Source organism: Gobio gobio (assembly GCF_949357685.1).
Source record: "Gobio gobio genome assembly, chromosome: 18".
Classification (NCBI taxonomy): domain Eukaryota; kingdom Metazoa; phylum Chordata; class Actinopteri; order Cypriniformes; family Gobionidae; genus Gobio; species Gobio gobio.
The window spans coordinates 47,131,988-47,151,566 of record NC_137111.1 but is presented as its reverse complement, the minus strand read 5'-3'; the positions used below and the strand labels follow the sequence as shown (position 1 = coordinate 47,151,566).

At 36.0% G+C, this 19,579-nt stretch overlaps 1 protein-coding gene across 2 annotated transcripts in view; it reads right to left on the bottom strand.

The window, feature by feature from the left end:
- Positions 1-18,815, bottom strand: part of ggps1 (geranylgeranyl diphosphate synthase 1) — a 49,117-nt gene extending 30,302 nt beyond the window's left edge. Inside the window, exons 1-2 of one of the 2 annotated variants that reach the window (XM_079843702.1) lie at positions 18,494-18,815; positions 9,457-9,551 (exon numbers count right to left, since the gene is read on the bottom strand). In XM_079843702.1, coding sequence (XP_079699828.1) covers positions 9,457-9,529 — 73 coding nt within the window. In that variant the 5' untranslated portion in view covers positions 9,530-9,551; positions 18,494-18,815. Of the gene's footprint in view, positions 1-9,456; positions 9,555-18,493 lie in introns of both variants that reach the window. The other variant, XM_079843703.1, reaches the window with a different exon arrangement.
- Between the last annotated feature and the right edge of the window lie 764 nt (positions 18,816-19,579).

The window sequence follows — 19,579 nt, the reverse complement described above, 5'->3', positions numbered from 1 at the left end:
GTTTGTGAAGATTTGACACGTGTTGCTTTTTCAAACGCACGTTATAATGAGCGACTCCAGTGTTTTCCACAGATTAGAAACCAATTTGTGGTGGTGGGCGGGCTGGGCATTTGGGGTTGGTGATTGGCACAAATATCGATTTATTTCGATCTTGATTCAGTATCAATTCATATGTATATAGCCTACTGTACATATAAGGAAAAATAAGTTTGCCTTTTTAGTACTATTTCAAACTATGTTTAATGATATTTGCTCACATTCATTAATATTCACTTGTGTGTGCTTGTATAAGTATCATTAAATGTGAAATTTTAAAACATTAATAACTTGCATCCTAATATTTTTAAAGAAATCTGGTGTTTGATCATGTCTAAATGTATTCAAATGCAAAACCTAAAAATAAGTAAGCAGTTATGATCTGCAATACTTTTGAGCAAGTAGACTAGATACATGTATATTGATTAAAGAGCCATACAGACATCTATAGTGGGTAAACCATGGCATCACAAATTAAATTAATTATTTTTCCAGACACATAATGACTCTAATGTTAAACTGGAGAAATCCAATGCCAATTAATTACTACACTAATTGTAATAGAAATAGGAAAAAATATATTAGAAGTATTTCTTTTAATTTAATTCATTAAATGGTCATTAATGGACCATAATTATTGCACAAATAATAGGCCTATTTAGTACCAAAAGATCTCCTCAAAATATTCAATCAATATTATTAAACTAAAATATAGAACATTTAATTGAAAAATAGTTAAGGTGTATGGTTACATCTGACCACCAATGAGTACACATGTAACCAATAAGTGAGGAATACCTGAAATGCAATCATTAAAATAGAGGTAATTATTTAAAAAAAAAAAAAAAAAATCCCTAGAGTAAAGTAGTGTCTGGATTCATTAGATCAATGAGAAATCAAACCTCTTGATTCTGGGGTGGAAATGTGACCTGCACATGATCTAATGAGATTCACCCACTTAAATGCAAATTAATGACCTACAGGCGGTCTCTCTCAATCTCCTCACACGTGCGTCTGTTTCCCTTTGCCCTTCACTGGCGGAGACCGCTGTTCATTTTCAGTTCCTCTGTGATTTCTGACCTCTGCAAAAACTAGCCAAGCGCAGTCACAAAAGACATCATTAAAACTGCAGGAGGACGACAGGAAAACAAGAGAACGGGTTCTGATGCTGCAGCAGTATTCCTCAGCAAACTGAATATATGAGGTGGAAACACGCTTTCAGACTCCGCAGGGCTTTAATGCAGATTAAATTAAAACGTTTAGCTTCTTAAGACCAGCATAGAGAGCGATTTAATTCTGGAAGATGGTAGTAATATTAAAAACATTGATAGTTTAAAATTCAGCCATCATTTTGTATGATAAAAGTGCTGTATATGGGGTTTATTAAAGTGTTCAGATAGTAAGCAGTGATTTTAATAGTAACATGATGTTATCACTAGGGATCGACCGATATGGATTTTTTAGTGCCGATACTGATTTTTTTCCATCAGCTTTAGCCGATGAGCGATACGAGCTGCCGATTTTCTTGAGCCGATATTTGGAGCCGATACTGCTTTTGCTCCCTCAATTTACATCATAAAAATGACACAATGATCATGATAATTTAAAATTTACAATTTAAAAAAGGAACATTTATTGAACAAAAAAAAAACTATATTTAACAAATAGTAAAAACAGGTGAGGTAGAACAAGAAAAAAAAAAAAGTTCAGTGGTGAAAATAAATTCTGAAAATAAATATTTAAGCATAAATAAAATAATTACACTATTGCACACAGTATCAACAAGCAAGCAGCATAATAAAGTGCACACTGACTGTACTATACTTCATTTAAAACTATTTACAACCTAGTCATTTAATGGTTACACTCTAAAAAATGCTGGGTTAAAAGTAACCCAAGTTGGGTTGAATATGGACAAACCCATATTGTTTTGACCCAGCGGTTGGGTTAAATGTTTACTTAAAACAACCCAATTGCTGGGTTAAAACAACCCAATTGATGGGTTAGTCCATATTAAACCCAACTTAACCCAGCATTTTTTAGAGTGTAGGTGCACTTCACTTAATCTCTTGTAGAGCAACACCAGCGGTAATTCAGGAAAAAATCTCCCAATGCTCCACGTGAAACTTCAGTCTTTCCACCTTTTACCATCGTGTCAATTCTCAATTGATTTTGATTAATATGCGCGAGGGAGAGCAAGACAGTTTGAAGACGGTGAGAGCTGCCCTGTGGACGCCTGTCTGGAAATAATGCAGGGGAAAAAATATCAGCGAACGCAGCAGCCGACGTATCAGCCAATAGAAAAAAAAAACGCAAATATCGGCCACTATTCAAAACCAAATTGGAAATATAAGCCTACTACGTTATAGTAAATAGTAGAGAACAAGCTACTCAAAAAAAGGACATGGAACAAAACAACCAATCACAAATAGCCCTTGAACAGCAAATGTGTCTTTCACAGAACCTGAGGGTTATAGCATCGCTGGCTCTTGCTTCACGAGATGACAGCATGAGTTAATAATAGACACGTGGTATTGTCATGTGTTCTGCATTGTGCTGACTGCAGACTTCCTGTTTGAATGCTGAGCTCTTCTGTCTTATAGGATGATGATGATGCTTATACCACAAAATGGGTAGTTGACATGAAAATGTCAAACAGTGACAGCAGCTCCTGGCAATGTGACAGGCTGTTTTCTATCTGTATCTGACCTCTCAGATTACTCAACGACTTTTCATGAAATATTTATACTTTCAGATTCAAATGTATTAAAAATCAGCACCATATTGGCCGATATATGTTCATTTTTGATGTTAAAGAAATTTTGGCTGATATATTCGAATATAATGCATTATTTCCTTCAGCTGAGACACTTCAGATGTTCGTCATGATGGTTATGAATTGCTTTTTTTGCTCAAAAAAGGAAAATACGGTTAAGTGCAACACAAGTCTGTCATCTCGGCTACATAAACAACCCTCTACAATGCGAGTAAAACACTCGCATATGCGAGTAAATCGTCACTCTGGGCCATTAGCCATTGGTTAATAAATTCTCAGATTTTACGCGCCAGTGTTTAGCATAAATATATATTTTACACGCTGAACACTCTGAATGAGCGCTTGAGAGTTTCGCTCTTGTCAAGCGATCTATACGATTTCAAATCAGCTCATCTGACGTACCGTAAACTCTAGTGTGAACAACTCCATCGCTTTGCGGAGCGCGTTTCTCACACACGTGTGAGAGTCTTACATATCACGCAAAACCGACGCGCTACATGTTAATAGGGCTGCAACAAGGGCTTATTTTAATAGTCGACTAATCATTGATTTGTGTCATTGACATCAACGACTAATCAGCTTTTTCAATTAGTTAAAACATTGAGTTATACATATTCTATCTATAATATATAAAAAAGTCACTTCAGCTTTTGAAATGGTTGTTTTAGATGACTTTGAGCCAAGTTCTGTCTGTAAAGAGACGACTCAACGCCAGCGTTGTTATGGCCTAAATTAATACTTGATTGATTAACTTTTTCTAACATTTTTCTTTAACATTCTCTTTCTAACATTTTTCAATGTACATTTATGAAATGCACTTTCTGTAAAGCTGCTTTGAAACAATGTGTATTGTGAAAAGCGCTATACAAATAAATTTGAATTGAATTGAAGTTCTCAGAACTCAAAATCACACACAAATGCTCTCTAAGCATTGTTTAAATATTCTGTTCGCTTTCAATTGAAAAAATAAATAATAATAAACAAAAATTAGCTGCATTACAGACAAAAAAATGATTTTTGAATGAAAACATCTCTTGGCAGCAGTATTAAGAGCTTCATTTGTAAAACAATAGGCCCACTGCTTTTCTTAGAACTGAAACAGAAAAAGAGGACATTTACTTCAGGACACAAAGAATGGTAAAAAGATTAATCTGCAAATGACATTGCAGACAAAATGACAATATTAATCTCTTACATGGCAATTGAGCTGACAGATTCTCATTCACCTTTTAATTAACAATATGAAAAAGTAACTGACATGATATTCTTCCTAACATCGCCTCTTGTAAGTCTTCATGCATATGGAACAAAATACAGGCAAGTGATGAGACTATAATACCTAATAGTGTTATAATAATAATAAAAACAGTCCTGACTCCAAGCTCGATCAAACTTTATTCTATGCTAAATAAATCACCACATTACTGCATGTACAATTAGTACATTACAAAAATGTACTAATGGCGATTAGCCAAATATAATCGTAAATATGAACGCTCGTATGTGACAGTACATTCCCACATGAAAAAATACTATAGTAAAATTACAGCAAAGCTAAATAACATTAGCAATGGTTATACAGGTCAACTTGCAGCATGTTTTGTCCACTATATATGCGAAGAACGAATGAGGAATCATTTTTTACTGAGGTAACGTTAGGCTACTGTCTCAAATACGTTTACACAGTGCTAATAGGCGTGCTAATGTTGTTTTCCTCAGCGTCCAGCATAATGACAGAGAAACGGGCTCTGATAATGCATTACTAATGTTAGCAATGACGACTCGCCGTTTTTATTTACCAAACAATTCCTTAACGTTACCTTTTCAATTCAATGACCCACCTCCTCCATCTGCGCTAACCTAACGTTACTTTGCACAAACATGCATCTTTGTTCGTCATGAATATTTGAAATGTCCATTTACATTAAGTACAAGTTAGCCAAACATAGATGAACCTTACCTGTCCAGGAGAAAATTAGCAACGTTGGCATCAGTCTTAAAATTATTCTCCGTTTTCAACCGTCTCTATCTTTCAAAGGCATCCCAAATCCTTGTTTTATTTCGGACACTGTCACAACGTTTTTCTGATTCATAACGAGGTCGTTTAGGTTTCGTAAAGTTAGACATTGTTTATCCAAAAAGTTTGTAGCTGCAGCTGTGGTAACTAGAGCAGAGCTGGCAACCCGAATGCAGAAACACTACTGACTTCGTGATTGGTCGACAGGTGGAGGGTGGAGCTTCAGGCGAAAACACAACATGACAACATCAACATCAGTTGAGGGCTGCAACTTCACTTTTAAAATGACAATATCTTGGCCGGACAACCGTTGTCAGTGATATAAATATTTGAAATTAACATGATTTCTTAATGTCTAGTGACATATCAGGGCCATTTTATGATTAATTGAAATACATTTCTTACATACAGTTCCTTTAATATTATTACAATATTAGTAGTATTGCATTCTCTAATAAAGAGATTTACCGCTAGTTAGTTGTTTCATCTTCAAGTGCTCCAACATGCACGTTGTGCTCCCGTGAAAAGTTTGGCCTTGCACGTCTCAATCAGCTCCTGGTTCAGTAGTCAGGGGACTGATCAAGACAAGAGTCAATGGGCTGATCCCTGATCAGTGCCCTGACTACTGAAATAGGGAGCTGATTGAGCCTTAGTTTGAAGTTTTGTGAAACCTTCCCACATCTTGCTAGTTCAGATTTGTTTGCACTCCGTCATTTGCGCGTTTTTCTTCTACCGCAACATTTGTAAGGGCTGCGTTAAACTCTAGCGCTACAGCTGCGTAGCGGTCAAATCGCGATATTGCAGGCCTTACATTAGGTCACATGAGATCAAACAACTACTCGACAACAAAGATTTGTCGTCAATTTTTTGTTGTCGACGTTGTCGACTAATAGTTTCATCCCTACATGTTAACAAAATTCTTTGTTGTATTTTTCTGTCAAAATAATGGAGTTAATTTGGAATTATTCAGCTTTTAAGAACAAGCAGAAGATATGCAGTTTTTTCCGTTAGTGGGCCGAACTAATGCGCAAACAGCAATCTCATTGGCTGGCGCTCATCTTCTCCTGTCCCTGTTTTGATTTCAGCAAATCAGTTTGAGCGAATGCTGTCAACGTGATTAATATTCATGAACCCAGCAGCTCATCAATCCCTAGTGAGTTGTATATTGTTATTAGTAGTAGAATTGGTGGTAGTATTATTATTATCTTTTATTAATATAATAATTACTATTATCTTTTTTTTTTTTACAGAAACACCAACAATATCTTAAGCACCACCACCAGTCCAAAGTGAGAAATATGCATTCATACATGGTTACTAACAGTTTTAGTTCTAATTACTAAAGTTCTATCATTATATAGTGCTTGATTATCATAATATCATAACATAGTCTAATGCTGACTGATGTGAAGCGTGTACGTTCAGGTATTTAAAAAGCTATGCCATTTTACAAAGATATTGAAACATTTGGTGGAAGTATAATATAATAAAGTATATCAGTCTGGCGACTAAACAAAAAAAAATGTACTAGCCAAAGGTGATTCTATTGCCACGGTGTGCGTAGAGGGTTGATAAAATTATAATCAGAACATTATAATTGTGTGTTTGCGACATGGATTTTAATGGTGAGACTTTGTAATCAGGTTCTCAAAAAGTATACAAACATTTGGATTTAGATTTATTGGCCAATATATCGGTTATCGGCTTTCAAACATATAAAATGGTTGTTTATCTATATAGGCCAAAATTCTTTGTGAGTGAATGCAAAGTTTCTCTGGGAACGAAAAAGCATAAAAAATTTTTTTTTTCAGGGCTTTTGCGTTCCCTGACAAACTTTGCATTCACTCACAAGGTTTGTAGGGCAATTTATTATGAGACAAATAATCGTCAGCAGAAAGTTGTCAGAAGTTCTTTAAAAGAACTCATTTGGGTTTGGAAGGAAAAGATGACGGATGAACTATACCATTAAAAGGGCACCTATTATGCAAAATCAACTTTTACACAGTGTTTGAACATAAATGTGTTGGCAGTGTGTGTGTGTGTACACAACCACCCTATAATGGTAAAATCCACCCATTCCTTTTTATAGTCCCCATAAATCATAAGCAATGTCTCAGAATAAGCAGTTTGCAGTTTCTATGCAATGTGACATCACATGTTTAGGCCCCGCCATGACTGCTGACGGACTCCGCCCTATTAGCATAGCTCCGCCCCTCATTGAGCTGTACATAGTCCGCCATGTTGATCTCCTCAACTAAAGTTATTCAGTCGAGATCAGGGAGTGATTTTCTGTTTATCTTCTGTTTGATTCATATTAACAGCAGATATAGCAGATTATCACACAGATCTAATACACACATGCGATTTCTTAACGTTCACAGACATAACAGACTGCGTTTATGTGAACCATGTGTGTTTTTGGCATAACCTTGTGGGTATTTGACGGTTTACGCACTAAGATGTTAAAGAGAACTTGGTTTAATACTCACAGGACGCTCCGTCTGACACGCAGCTTTCTGTGCGCGTGCTTCAGGTGTGTGTGTCAGAAAACCATACATCAGAAGTTTACACTGATATGGCTTATAGATAATAAACTTTTGATTGCCAAAAACTAAAACATCTGTTTGGTTTTGATTGTGTATCCGAGGCGCGAGCTGTACAGGCTCCACCCTCTTCTGGAAAGGGGGCGGAGCAGCAGCTCATTAGCATTTAAAGATACATGCATAAAAACAGCACGTTTTCCTTCCAAAAATGGGCATTTACAACACGGTATAATAAAAGATCTGTGGTGTATTTTGAGCTGAAACGTCACACACACATTCTGGGGACACCTGAGACTTATTACATCCTGTAAAAAGGGGCATAATGATGAAAAAACCCATAATAGTACATGTTAACTTAAGCATTTTGTTACCTAGTTTGGATTGTTTGGCAAGGCCTGTAATCGGAAAATTCACACAGGCTGCATTTTCACTTTGCTACCCTAAATTAAAGCAGATTTGTCAAGCTGTTAGTGCTTCCACAGGAAGTGCACTTGCCAAATTTATTGACAGAAACGCTTTGCACAAAGAGTTCGGTTCAATTTAAGAGAGTAACCAATATTCCTTAAATTATTCCAGGTCAAAATAAAGTCATGCAAAATATGCGCTTATAAATGTGGAAATTATTTCAGCAAACGTCATTAGTTTCATTTAGGTCTGCTGCATAATTCTGCAATAAATTAGTGTAGTGTACTAGACATTCATCATAGCATCCTGCTGAAATCCCCTTCATCTCCATAGTGAGCACTTTTCCTACCGCCGCATGCCATTCTTAAAATACCCTTTAAACTAGATTTCAGTCTGAGATATCAAACTATTAATATCTCTACGACATTAGTCCACATTACAGCAATAATTCACTTCTAATGTTGTTCCAAACCCATATGACTGACTTTCTTCTGTGAAAGCAAAACACATTTGAATAATATTCACAGAGCTTTTCCATTCAACAACAGTTCATAGAGAACACAGCCATGGATGTCTATATGGCTATAAACAATAACAGTCGTTCGTACTCCTTGTGCACTTTAGGGCTGGGCGGTATATCGATTATATTTTTTTAGAAATTATATTGAACAAGGCAATACCGTTTATTTCGATATACAGTAGTTTGATACGAGCGCACAAATAGCGGAGGACGCAGAATGAGCTGATGCGGGGAAATTGCATGATACAATTTGTACTAAACATGACACGCTTTATATTAAGGGCTTCAAAATAACTGGTAAGATATAGTCAAAACGTTTGGTTTAACACAGCTTGCCCTGTCAGATACAGTGTTTGAGTGTGTTTTAAATGCAATTACAAAGCAATTGACGGGTTTTGTTTAACTCTGAAACATTTTTCAAGTTGAGGTAAAATAGCTACAGGTAGCGCCAGTTGATTGCCGAGTGCAACCGTTCTACGTCATCGACATAGAACGCAAACAAAATGGCGTCCAAATATGTAATGGATTTTTTAAATAACGCAGATCTTTCATGGGTTTTCTACTACATATTTCAGTAAGAGACATCATTTATGTTAAATGAAGCCATACAAGTCTTAACACCAGGGGATCCCTTTTAACCTAAAATAAATAACCTAAAATCCAAAAATCACATTCAGCTTCTGCTTGACTCCCATGATCACCATGTTATTGATGGGGGAAAAAAGCAAAGTGAAGATTTGTCTTTTTTGTTTTTAGAGTAGAAAGCCACAGTTTTTGAATGACATGATGGGAAGTACATGCATTTTGTTCTTTTCTGTGATCTACTCCTTCAGTGCCATTGTACACACACACGTTGGGTTTTCATGTTTTATGGGGACTTTCCATAGGCGTAATGGTTTTTATACCGTACATACTGTATATTCTATCCCCCTCCACTGCCCCTGCCCCTAAACCTAACCCTCACAAGAGACATTCTGCATTTTTACATTTTCAAAAAACATCACTTAGTCTGATTTATAAGATGTTTTCCTCATGGGGACCTAAAAATGTCCCCACAAGGATGAGGATTTCGGATATTGCCATCTTTGTGGGGACATTTTGTCCCCGTAACGTAGGGATTACCACACACACACACACAAATAAACTACATGTGCCTTACCTGGCAGTTGTAACAAGTACTTGTAAGGTTCCAGAAGAATCCTTTCAGAAGTTGCTCTTTTTTCTCCATCCATCCCTCCGTTTTTACAAAGAAACCTGCTGAGAGCGAGAGAAAGAGTGTGAGTAAAAACACAGCCTCCACAATGATGTGACCGATCAGAACGTCTCAGAGAAAGAATTATTCTTGGCTGAGTTGTTATTAATTCAATGTGCTTTACTTCCTGGTAAACTCCTAACATTATGCATGCGGTGTCGGGACACAGTAAACAGGGCATCATTTGTTCCAGATCACGTGCAATCCTATTTTAGTAGAGCTCAATCTAATTTACCTTTGAAAGAAATGTATGATCATGTTTTATTAAAGTATAATACGTGTAAATGCAATAGCTTTTGTACGGTTAGAAAGTTTGGGATCATTAAGATCTTCAGTGTCACATGATGTTTCAGAAATCATTCTGATATGATAATTTGCTGCTCATGAAACATTTATGATTATTTTCAATGTTGAAAACCGCTTCAGATTTCAGAAACCGTCGTACATTTTATTTTTCAGGATTCTTTGGTGAATTTAACGTTCAAAAGAACAGCATTTATTTGAAATAGTATCTTTCTTTAACATTATAAATGTCTTTACTGTCACTTTTGATCAATTTAAAGCATTCATGCTCAATAAAAGTATTAATTCCTTTTTTTTTTAATTCTTACGGATCCCAAACTTTTCAATAATAGTGCACATACATACATCCACATAAATACAATCATTATACACACACGTACAAAACATGGGTGTGTTTTGGGTGTAACGTGTCTCATCTCCCATTCCCTTTAAAAGCCAGTTGTGCTCAAGCCATGGCGGATTCTCTATTTACATGAGGAAAGACTGAACGCTTCTTCAGAGAGGAATAATTATATTTATAATATTTAAAAATGTGTGCGCGCTGCTGCGCGTTGTAACATGTTGACCAGGACCTATACCCTGTGTGTGTGTAATAAGCAGTGTTTTGCACCGCCTATAGGCTCATATTACTAACACACCCTTTAAATAACGCAAAAAATACTACGCTATTGACTTTAGAGCAGGTTTGTGTTGGTCAATGGTGCAGTCGTTTTCAGTTCAGTTTTCGGGAGGGGGGGGGGGGGGGTTGTTTTACAATTATCTTATTAGATAATTTAGATACGTTTTTATTAGAATGGACAGTTGAATAGGAACCATAGACCGTAAAAAAATATGGACGAAGCGACTTCATTGACTTCCGTTGACCAGAGTTGAAGCTTTTGTAGGCCCGCACACGGCGCTGACATCTTGGCACGATTATCAAAAGCCCGCCCACACTCTCAGATGCAGAACAATTCATTATGTTGGTGTGAACTATACAGTTATATAGTATCAAATAACGAACTAAAACTAAACTTATTTAAAAAACGAACACTAGAAATGAAATCGTGATAAAAACGACAAGAAAATGAACAGAAAATTCTACAAAAAAAAACTGCTAAAAATGACAGAAACCATCTTTAGGAAACTTTTGTTAAATTGTGTCTTGCATCCATTCTAATACATGGAGAGGTGGGGTTTATGAGCTATACTGGGACCAGAGATGTATAAAGTACTAGAGACACAGACTTGAGTAAAAGTACAAGTTCCTTATCAAAAAAGTGACTTGAGTAGAAGTTGAAGTGCTCTTTAAGCACCACACTTAAGTAGAAGTACTAAAGTATTCAACATTTTTTGTACTTAAGTATTGCAAGTAGTTTATTTTAAAATGTACTACTCAAGTACTGAAAGTAAAAGTATTGTGTTATGTAGTTATTAAAGAAAGTAGTCAAAAGTTTGAACATATTGTTTTTATTATTGCAAATGATTAAGCTAAAGGACAATCACAATGTTGGTAGGTAATTTTTCTACACATTGCCATATAAATAACCTGAAAAATGGGTTAAAGGTGAACTATGTAGGATTTTTGCAGTAAAATATCCAGAAACCACTAGGCCAGTGTTATATATTTTGTTCAGTTGAGTACTTAGAATATCCCAAATGTTTTAAACTATTTGTAAATCGTGAGAAAATTGCTATTTTAACCAAGGAGCCGGGACGTGTGAGCTATGCGTGTGAGGGAGTCGCCTGTCGATTGCGTCATATCTGCGTCACCCTCGGTCTCCGGTTTTATTCAGTGAAACACTTTACTCTCACTGCAGTGTGAACAAGTGTCATAGCAGCCGCCGAGCGAACGTCATAACTTCCTTTTCAACACACTCAGATATATCTAATACGATAAACAGAGCTGCGTTACCTCACACTCAGCACTGGAGAAGAGGAAGTGCCGCCGGCAACCGTGTCATAATAAAAGTCCCGCCAGCGACTATGCCATAATAACAGTTCCGCTCTTCAATCGCTCCTGCGGCCTTGCTCAGCTCCACAACACTCGTCCTGCTCTGCTTCACTACAGTAATGTTAATAATCGCATCCATGAACATGATTTCTGCCCGAGTCCTATCCTCACTGTTTCCCACCGGCTGTGAGGTGAAGACCACATGTCCCGAGATTCTGCGCTCAAACGTGCCGTCATCAAACTACGCCTTTGTTTTGAACAGGCGACCTCTAGTGGACGGAAAAGTTACATAGTGCAGCTTTAAGCACACTTATATTCTCATTTCAAGAGGTGTTCTGAGTAAATGATTTGTTTGTCACACTTTACAATATGGGTTGATTTGTTAACATTACATTAGTTAATGTATTAGACTAATAACTAACATGAACTAACCATGATCAATACATTTGTTACTGTATTTATTAATCTTAGTAAATAAAAATACAGCTGTTCATTATTTGTACATGTTACTTCACAGTGCACAGTCACTATGTAAACAAATAGAGAGCAATTTCTCTCTCGTGCCGAGGCTTCAGTTTCTGAGAGGAGTGCTTCAGGCTTGATAGGAACCCAACCTCGTTATACTTTAATAAATATATTTGCTTTTTAGTGTTTTTTGTTTTTGTTTTGCATGAGCTTATATGGAAGAATCCCCATTCGGGATGTGATGGTGAGAATTTTGTGCCGTGAACGAATAACAGTGCGGTCGTGTGCATTTTACTTTCGGTTTAGAATTCGGGGGAGAGTTGCTTGAATGGTGGGTTAATTGTTGTTAATCTGTTAATCAAACTGACAGCTAAATACATTGCAATGGATTAGCTAGCTACAATATGTGCTGTGTACTTAGCTATTACACAATATTCTCATTCTCAGTACATGCTTTATTTTTTTGCATCCCTCTCTGACCAGCAGTTAAATATAGTCCGCTGTGCAGCGCTTCTCTTCATTTTTGGCACTAACGTTACCCGTGTGCTCTCCCATTCAAACACCACTCGCGTTGTTTTGGTGAAAGTGCGACTCATTGGTTGGGTGTTACCAATCGGTTCAATGTGTTTTTTGTCTGATTTATTATGACAAACTCATATTTAATTAGGAACAAAATTGTTACAAAATAAACAAATTCTACATATTTTTCATTCTATCTACCCCCCATAAACTACGCCCCTGCCGTCACATCCCTAGCTCCGGGTATCCACATAATTTTGTCCTCATTGTTGTCACAACTAGAGCAAGCTCCTGATTGGTTAACACGGCGTAAATATCCGCCAAAGTTTAGATTGTGTCATTCGCGCCGTCCTCATTCGCAAGAATCGCGCCTCAGAGTGTCTATTCGCGTCTTTGCATTGACTTAACATGTTAATCACTCGCGTGAAACGCTTCATTCACGTCTGGTGTGAACACACCATTAGAGAGAATATGTTCAGCTCCTCCCTCCGAAGCTTCGAACATTCGGTGTTGATTACTACAGAAGCTTCGAAGCTCTAAAAAAACAAACAAAAAAACATTGGTATTCGGACCAGCCTTTTACAAAGATGAAGGACGGTTCAACATGGTTAAAATTACCGTAAAACAACTTATTGCTTTATTAATTGATTCGAATGAATAACACTACATGACCAGATAAAATGTTGCCATTTTAATTTATAACATCAGTTATTAAATGGTCATGCCTAATCAATGCATGACTAGAGAACAAATCAAAAGCATCATGTGCATTAGCTGGATTATCTATAAATCAATCTGAGCATAACACTTTGTTCAATCAGTGACATCTCAGCAACTGGAGTGACACGAAACACTAGAGGAGCGCTCAAGCATCAATAGAAGCGATTCATTACAGCGCGTGTCACGGTCATGGAAGGGCAAGACTTGACTCAAACAATTTCATGGACAGAACAGTGACACGCTTCTGCCGTCGCAGACCATCACACACACACACACACACACGCTCTTCTGGGGACAGGGAACACACACACCACTGCGCTGACCAGGGGTTTAAACTGGTGGGTAGGGGCACAGAAACGGGTCATGTCTTCTGAAGAAATAATGCTAAATACAAACTAGATGAGTAAAGTTGATTGGGACAAACTGTGATGTTGACTTGACAAAGCCGTATAACAAATTTGGAAGTTTAATAAGCTTTAGTGAAGTGGAAAGAGAAAGGAATGCATTGCTAACACGATGTTAAATCATGTTAAGAACATGTTAATTTGTCAGCAATGTGTTAAAACATGTCACTATCATGAACATAAATTAACATGTTGCTAGAATGTTTAACATGTTGCTAGCATGAATTAACATGTTAAACTTTTGAGGTTAACATTATTTAACACGCTACTACTAGCATGTTTTAACACTGCTGACATGAATTAGCATGTTGCTAGCATGAATTAGCATTGCTTTAACATGTTGCTAACATTTTAATAACATGTCACTTGCACTACTTTAACATGTTACTAGCATTTTTTAACACATTACTAACACGAATGAACATGTTGCTAACCTGATTTAGCATGTTAACATGTTTTAACATGTCGTTAACATGAATTAACATGTTGCTAACCAGATTTAACATGTTAACATGTTTTAACATGTCGTTAACATGAATTAACATGTTGCTAACCAGATTTAACATGATGCTAGAATGAATTAACATGTTAAATTTTTTTGGCATTTTCTTAACATGATTTAACACATTGCTAACATGAATTAGCATGTCGCTAGCATTTTGCTAACATGAATTAACATGTTGCTAACATTAATTAACATGCTAACATTGTTTGATATTTAACATGATTAAACGCGTTACTAGCATGTTTTAAAACGTTACTAACATGTTTAACATGTCGCTAGCATGATTTAACATGTTGTCTTACGTCATTATTAAGCTTTGCTAGTGATAGATGCGTAGTGGATGAAGTTTAAATATTCTTATAAGTCTTATTGTACAAAAGTTGACCCCTTTGTTGTTTAACATGTTTAACATGTTGTTTAGCATTAATGAACATGTTAAAAATGGAGGTTAGCATGATTTAACATGAATTAGCATGTTGCTAACATGAATTAACATGTTTAATTAACTAGTCTTGTCAAAATATTGATATTTCGATATGTTTCAATACTGAAATATCTGAAACGATACGATACTCCTTTTCTACAGTATGGATACCAGCCGCGCTCAGCGAGTTTAGTGTGTGTTAGTGTTGGCGTGACGGGTCTGAATTTCAGGCGGGATTGCACATAACGTTCTACTCATTCCAGCAGATTTCGTGCTCGCATACGAAGCGCACACACACACCGTAATAAAGCCGCCTCTGACATACAAGTGAAAAAATGAGCTCCTTTTCCAGCTTATTAATGGTCAAATACATAAAAAAAATTCTCAATATTCATCTTGGTGAGTATTAACGTAAACACAGTTGTAAACAGTTCAGGAAGAATGTGTAGCAGGAGTGTTTGGGATCCATGCGTGCGTCGGGTCTTAAAGGGACAGCAGTTATTTTTTATTCAAACTACAAAAAGACAAACGATCACTTACTGCTCTTGACTGATTAATCTTATGGATTCATCTGCATTTAATTTTTTATAATGAAGATTATCCAATGTTATTTTAAATTTGATTAGTTTGTTTTTTTAAATTCAGTTTCTTACCTGAATACTGTTAGACCTACTTGAAAAAATAAAGCAGTCTATTTCATTGGTATCTTTATTCTATTGTTTTTATTTGTGCTATTGTTAGTCATTTGTTTATTTGTTCTTATTTTATTACTGTTTACTCGTCTTTTTAAATTAAATTTGAAATCAAGCTTGCTTGTGCTGTATGTAAGCTATTGCAACACAATTAGTTAGCAAATATTTGTGAGATAATTGTAATGGTAATTGATCAACGTTTATATATGAGAAAAACCTTAAAAGCTTTATCATATAAAGTGATCTCTTGAGTAGAAATTTTTCAGAATTTTTCTTTCAATAAGACAGACAAAAAAAGAAATTATATAAAAATATCTATTTGACAGTATATGCAGCATTATTCCCCCGTGGTATCGAAAATGGTATCGCATATCGATACTTTTTTAGGTATCGTATCGAAGTTAGAAATTCCAGTATCGTGACAACACTAGTTTCAACACATTGCTAACATGAATGAGCATTTATTTAACATATCACTAGCATGTTTTAACACTGCTAACATTAATTAACATGTTGCTAACTTGAATTAGCATTTCTTTTAATGATTTTCATGATTTAACATGTTACTAGCAAAAGTTTTGTTGAAAGGCTGGGATGTTTCTTTTTTTAAAGCTACACTGTGTAACTTTTTTAGTTTATTCTTAGCTAAAAACACTTAGTTCTTTCAAAAATATGTGTGCTCATTAATGTATATTTACTTCTTTCAAGTAATAAAGTATTCTCGTAAGTTTATAATATGCCGTTGAAAATACATAAGGTAATGGGATCTAACGGTGGTCGCCATGTTGCCCCTCCATCTTGAAAGTACATTAGCCAAAGAGGGACATACCCGTAAATTCAAGCTTCGCCTTACCCGTTTTAACACTTGATGGCACTGTACAAAATTCTCTGCCTCGCGCATGTGCGCGTCAACTTGTTCAGACTTGTCTGGTGCATGCGCAGAGAGTTTTCATCTCAGCAGCTCCAGTAACAGAATTATACTGAGTTTTCCTGGCTTGTTTGTTCCTCAAAAGTCTGTTTTTCCTTGTGTGGTATTTCTGTGCGTTAATAACTCCGTAAGTAATAATAGTTATTGCCATTGTAGATGTGTTTCAGAGTGTGTCATCGCGTAATTCAGTTGATGTCACCTCAGAAGTATTTTTGTGTCAACATACAATAGCGTAACGCTCACCTATTTGAATAATCATTCAGTTATTTTGTTATCAACAATGTTTATTCGTTTATAGAAAATATTTGCTTGTAATGCATGTTGATGGAAATATGTATCAGGTCTGATCGGCATATTAACAATTGTTATACAGAGCGCACTGCAGTGCTAAAGCTGCACACACTTTTGTAACCGGACACCGCTTGTTAGCAGCAGCAGCGGCAGCTCCGCTCCTTTTAATGCAGCTGCATTTAGCGCCTATATATTGTACAATAAGCTCTGGGTTTACGGTTACATTATACAAATTTAACTTATAAGTATAGTTATACAGTTCTTAACTGTGTATGTATATTTACCATCCTTATTTGTTCTCTCACAGAAACCACATTTATGTACATATCCACGCAAACCTGTTTATGCCTTGCAATTGGATGACTGAATAAACATTACTATCATCAAAGTTCACTCTGGATTAGCTGCAGTTCTTTCTAGCCGAATAATTAGGCCAGTTGAGTTCCAACCATCCCACTGCGCACAGAATATCCCACAGGCACCGTGTCGAATGTGGACGAGGTCGAACTGGAAACCATGTTAATCTTGGACTAAATCTTGCAGAAATGTACACGGACCAAGTATTTCAGGCACTTGTTGCGCTCACTCGACTCTTCACGACCAATCGCTTATTGTACCCCCAAGTTGTAAGTCGCTTTGGATAAAAGCGTCTGCAAAAGGCATAAATGTAAATGTAAATCGGCCACCGTAGGAGTTAAAACGAAATCGGAATTGAGAGGAACAGAAACTAATATTCACTGGATGGTCATATACCTTTTCACCACTAGATGGGGGAAAATATCACACAGTGTAGCTTTAAATCACACATTTCAAGGTGCAGTGTGTGATGAGTTTTTTTTAGCGGCATTTAGCAGTGATGTTGTGAATTGCACCCCCCCCCCCTCCCTTTCGAAGCACATAGAGAAGCTACGGTGGCCGACACAGGACAAAGATGTCGTTGTCTGAGACAGCAGAGAGTAGCTAGCGCTCTGTAGAGAAGTTTGTCCCTTTAGGGCTACTGTAGAAACATGGCGGCGACTTCACTGTAAGTGACCCGCGGTGTGTGTAGATAGAAACGGCTCATTCGAAGGTAATAAAAACATAACGGCTCATTATGCAAGGTCTTTATACACCACTGAAAACATAGTTGTGGATATTATATTGCATTTCTGTCAATAGATCCTCGTTAATATTACACACTGCACCTTTAACGAAAATCGTAAGTCGGATCAGTTTGAAAAGTTACAGCAACCCGAGTCATACAGTCTCAACTGACCATATAATAATACATAAGGAAGGAAAATGTCTAGATTTTTATACAGAGAAAATAAATGTTTATCAATCCCTGAACCGGACCGCTGAAAACAGACAAAGCTCAATAGACTATATCAGCAGAAGGCACTCCTAAACCCGGTTTTAAACCTATAGAAATGCTGCTGTCACGGGTTCAGATGAGGGTTTTCTTCATTCACTGTTGACAACATGACACAATGGCTCTCCATTCTCACTCCATCCCTACAGCTTTGAGCTTTCACTGACAACACAATGGATGATCATCATAATCATGTGATTTAAATGCACTGGCAATTTGCCAAACAATTTCACTAAATATTATAGAAATATTCACATTATCAGGGCACATTATCATTACATTGTTATTATTATTTAATATACACAATAATAACAGCTACAATAACACGCTTTTATTTTTTATTAATGTACATTTATAATAGTAACTTAACAGTATGGTAACACAAAGTAAAATAAAAGGTCCAACCCACCTTTCCGACCGAAAAACCAGCTTCCGCTTTCGTAATCCAGCACGTCACTTTTCCGCTTTCAATTTTTTTTTCACTCACAGCCAGCTCGCTAGCATTAGCCAGTTAGCCAAAGGCGGTAATTTAACTCCACTTCGGTTCACAACGCATTCAGAGCGCGATCAAAACGGCACCTCATCGTCTATAGTACTGTAATATCACGGTGTATGAAAAGAGAATATGTTTTTGAGCCGCGCCAGAGCCCCTTCGGTTGATCTGTCATATCTGGGTTTGACAGGAAGCTCACTCATCCCTGCTGCTCGCGCTTAAATACGCCATGGAGACCACAGAGCGCATGCGCAGACAGTGGGTGTGGCCTGAAGAGATGCCCCCCCCCCAACATTCAGTCAGTGTCATATACAAATTTACACTACATCTGCTCAAAATACTAACACAGTGACGAAGAAAAGGTCCCAAAATATTAAACTTCTCTTTATTTTATATATTAGCCTATATATTTTTTATTTTATATGATATATTAGCCTTTATTTATTTTTTAATTTTATACATTAGCCTAAATATATATTTTTTATATTATATATTAGCCTATATATATTTATTTTATAAATTAGCCTATATATGTATTTTATATATTAGCCTATATATGCATTTTATTTTGAATATTAGCCTATATATATTTTTTATTTTATATATTAGCCTATATATTTTATTTTATATATTAGCCTATATATGTATTTTATTTTATATATTAGCCTATACATATTTTTATTTGATATATTAGCCTATATATTTTATTTTATATATTAGCCTATATATGTATTTTACTTTATATATTAGCCTATATATGTATTTTATTTTATATATTAGCCTATATATGCATTTTATTTTATATATTAGCCTATATATGTATTTTATTTTATATATTAGCCTATATATGCATTTTATTTTATATATTAGCCTATATATATTTTTTGTTTTATTTTATATATTAGCCTATATATGTATTTTACTTTATATATTAGCCTATATATGCATTTTATTTTATATATTAGCCTATATATGTATTTTATTTTCTATATTAGCCTATAT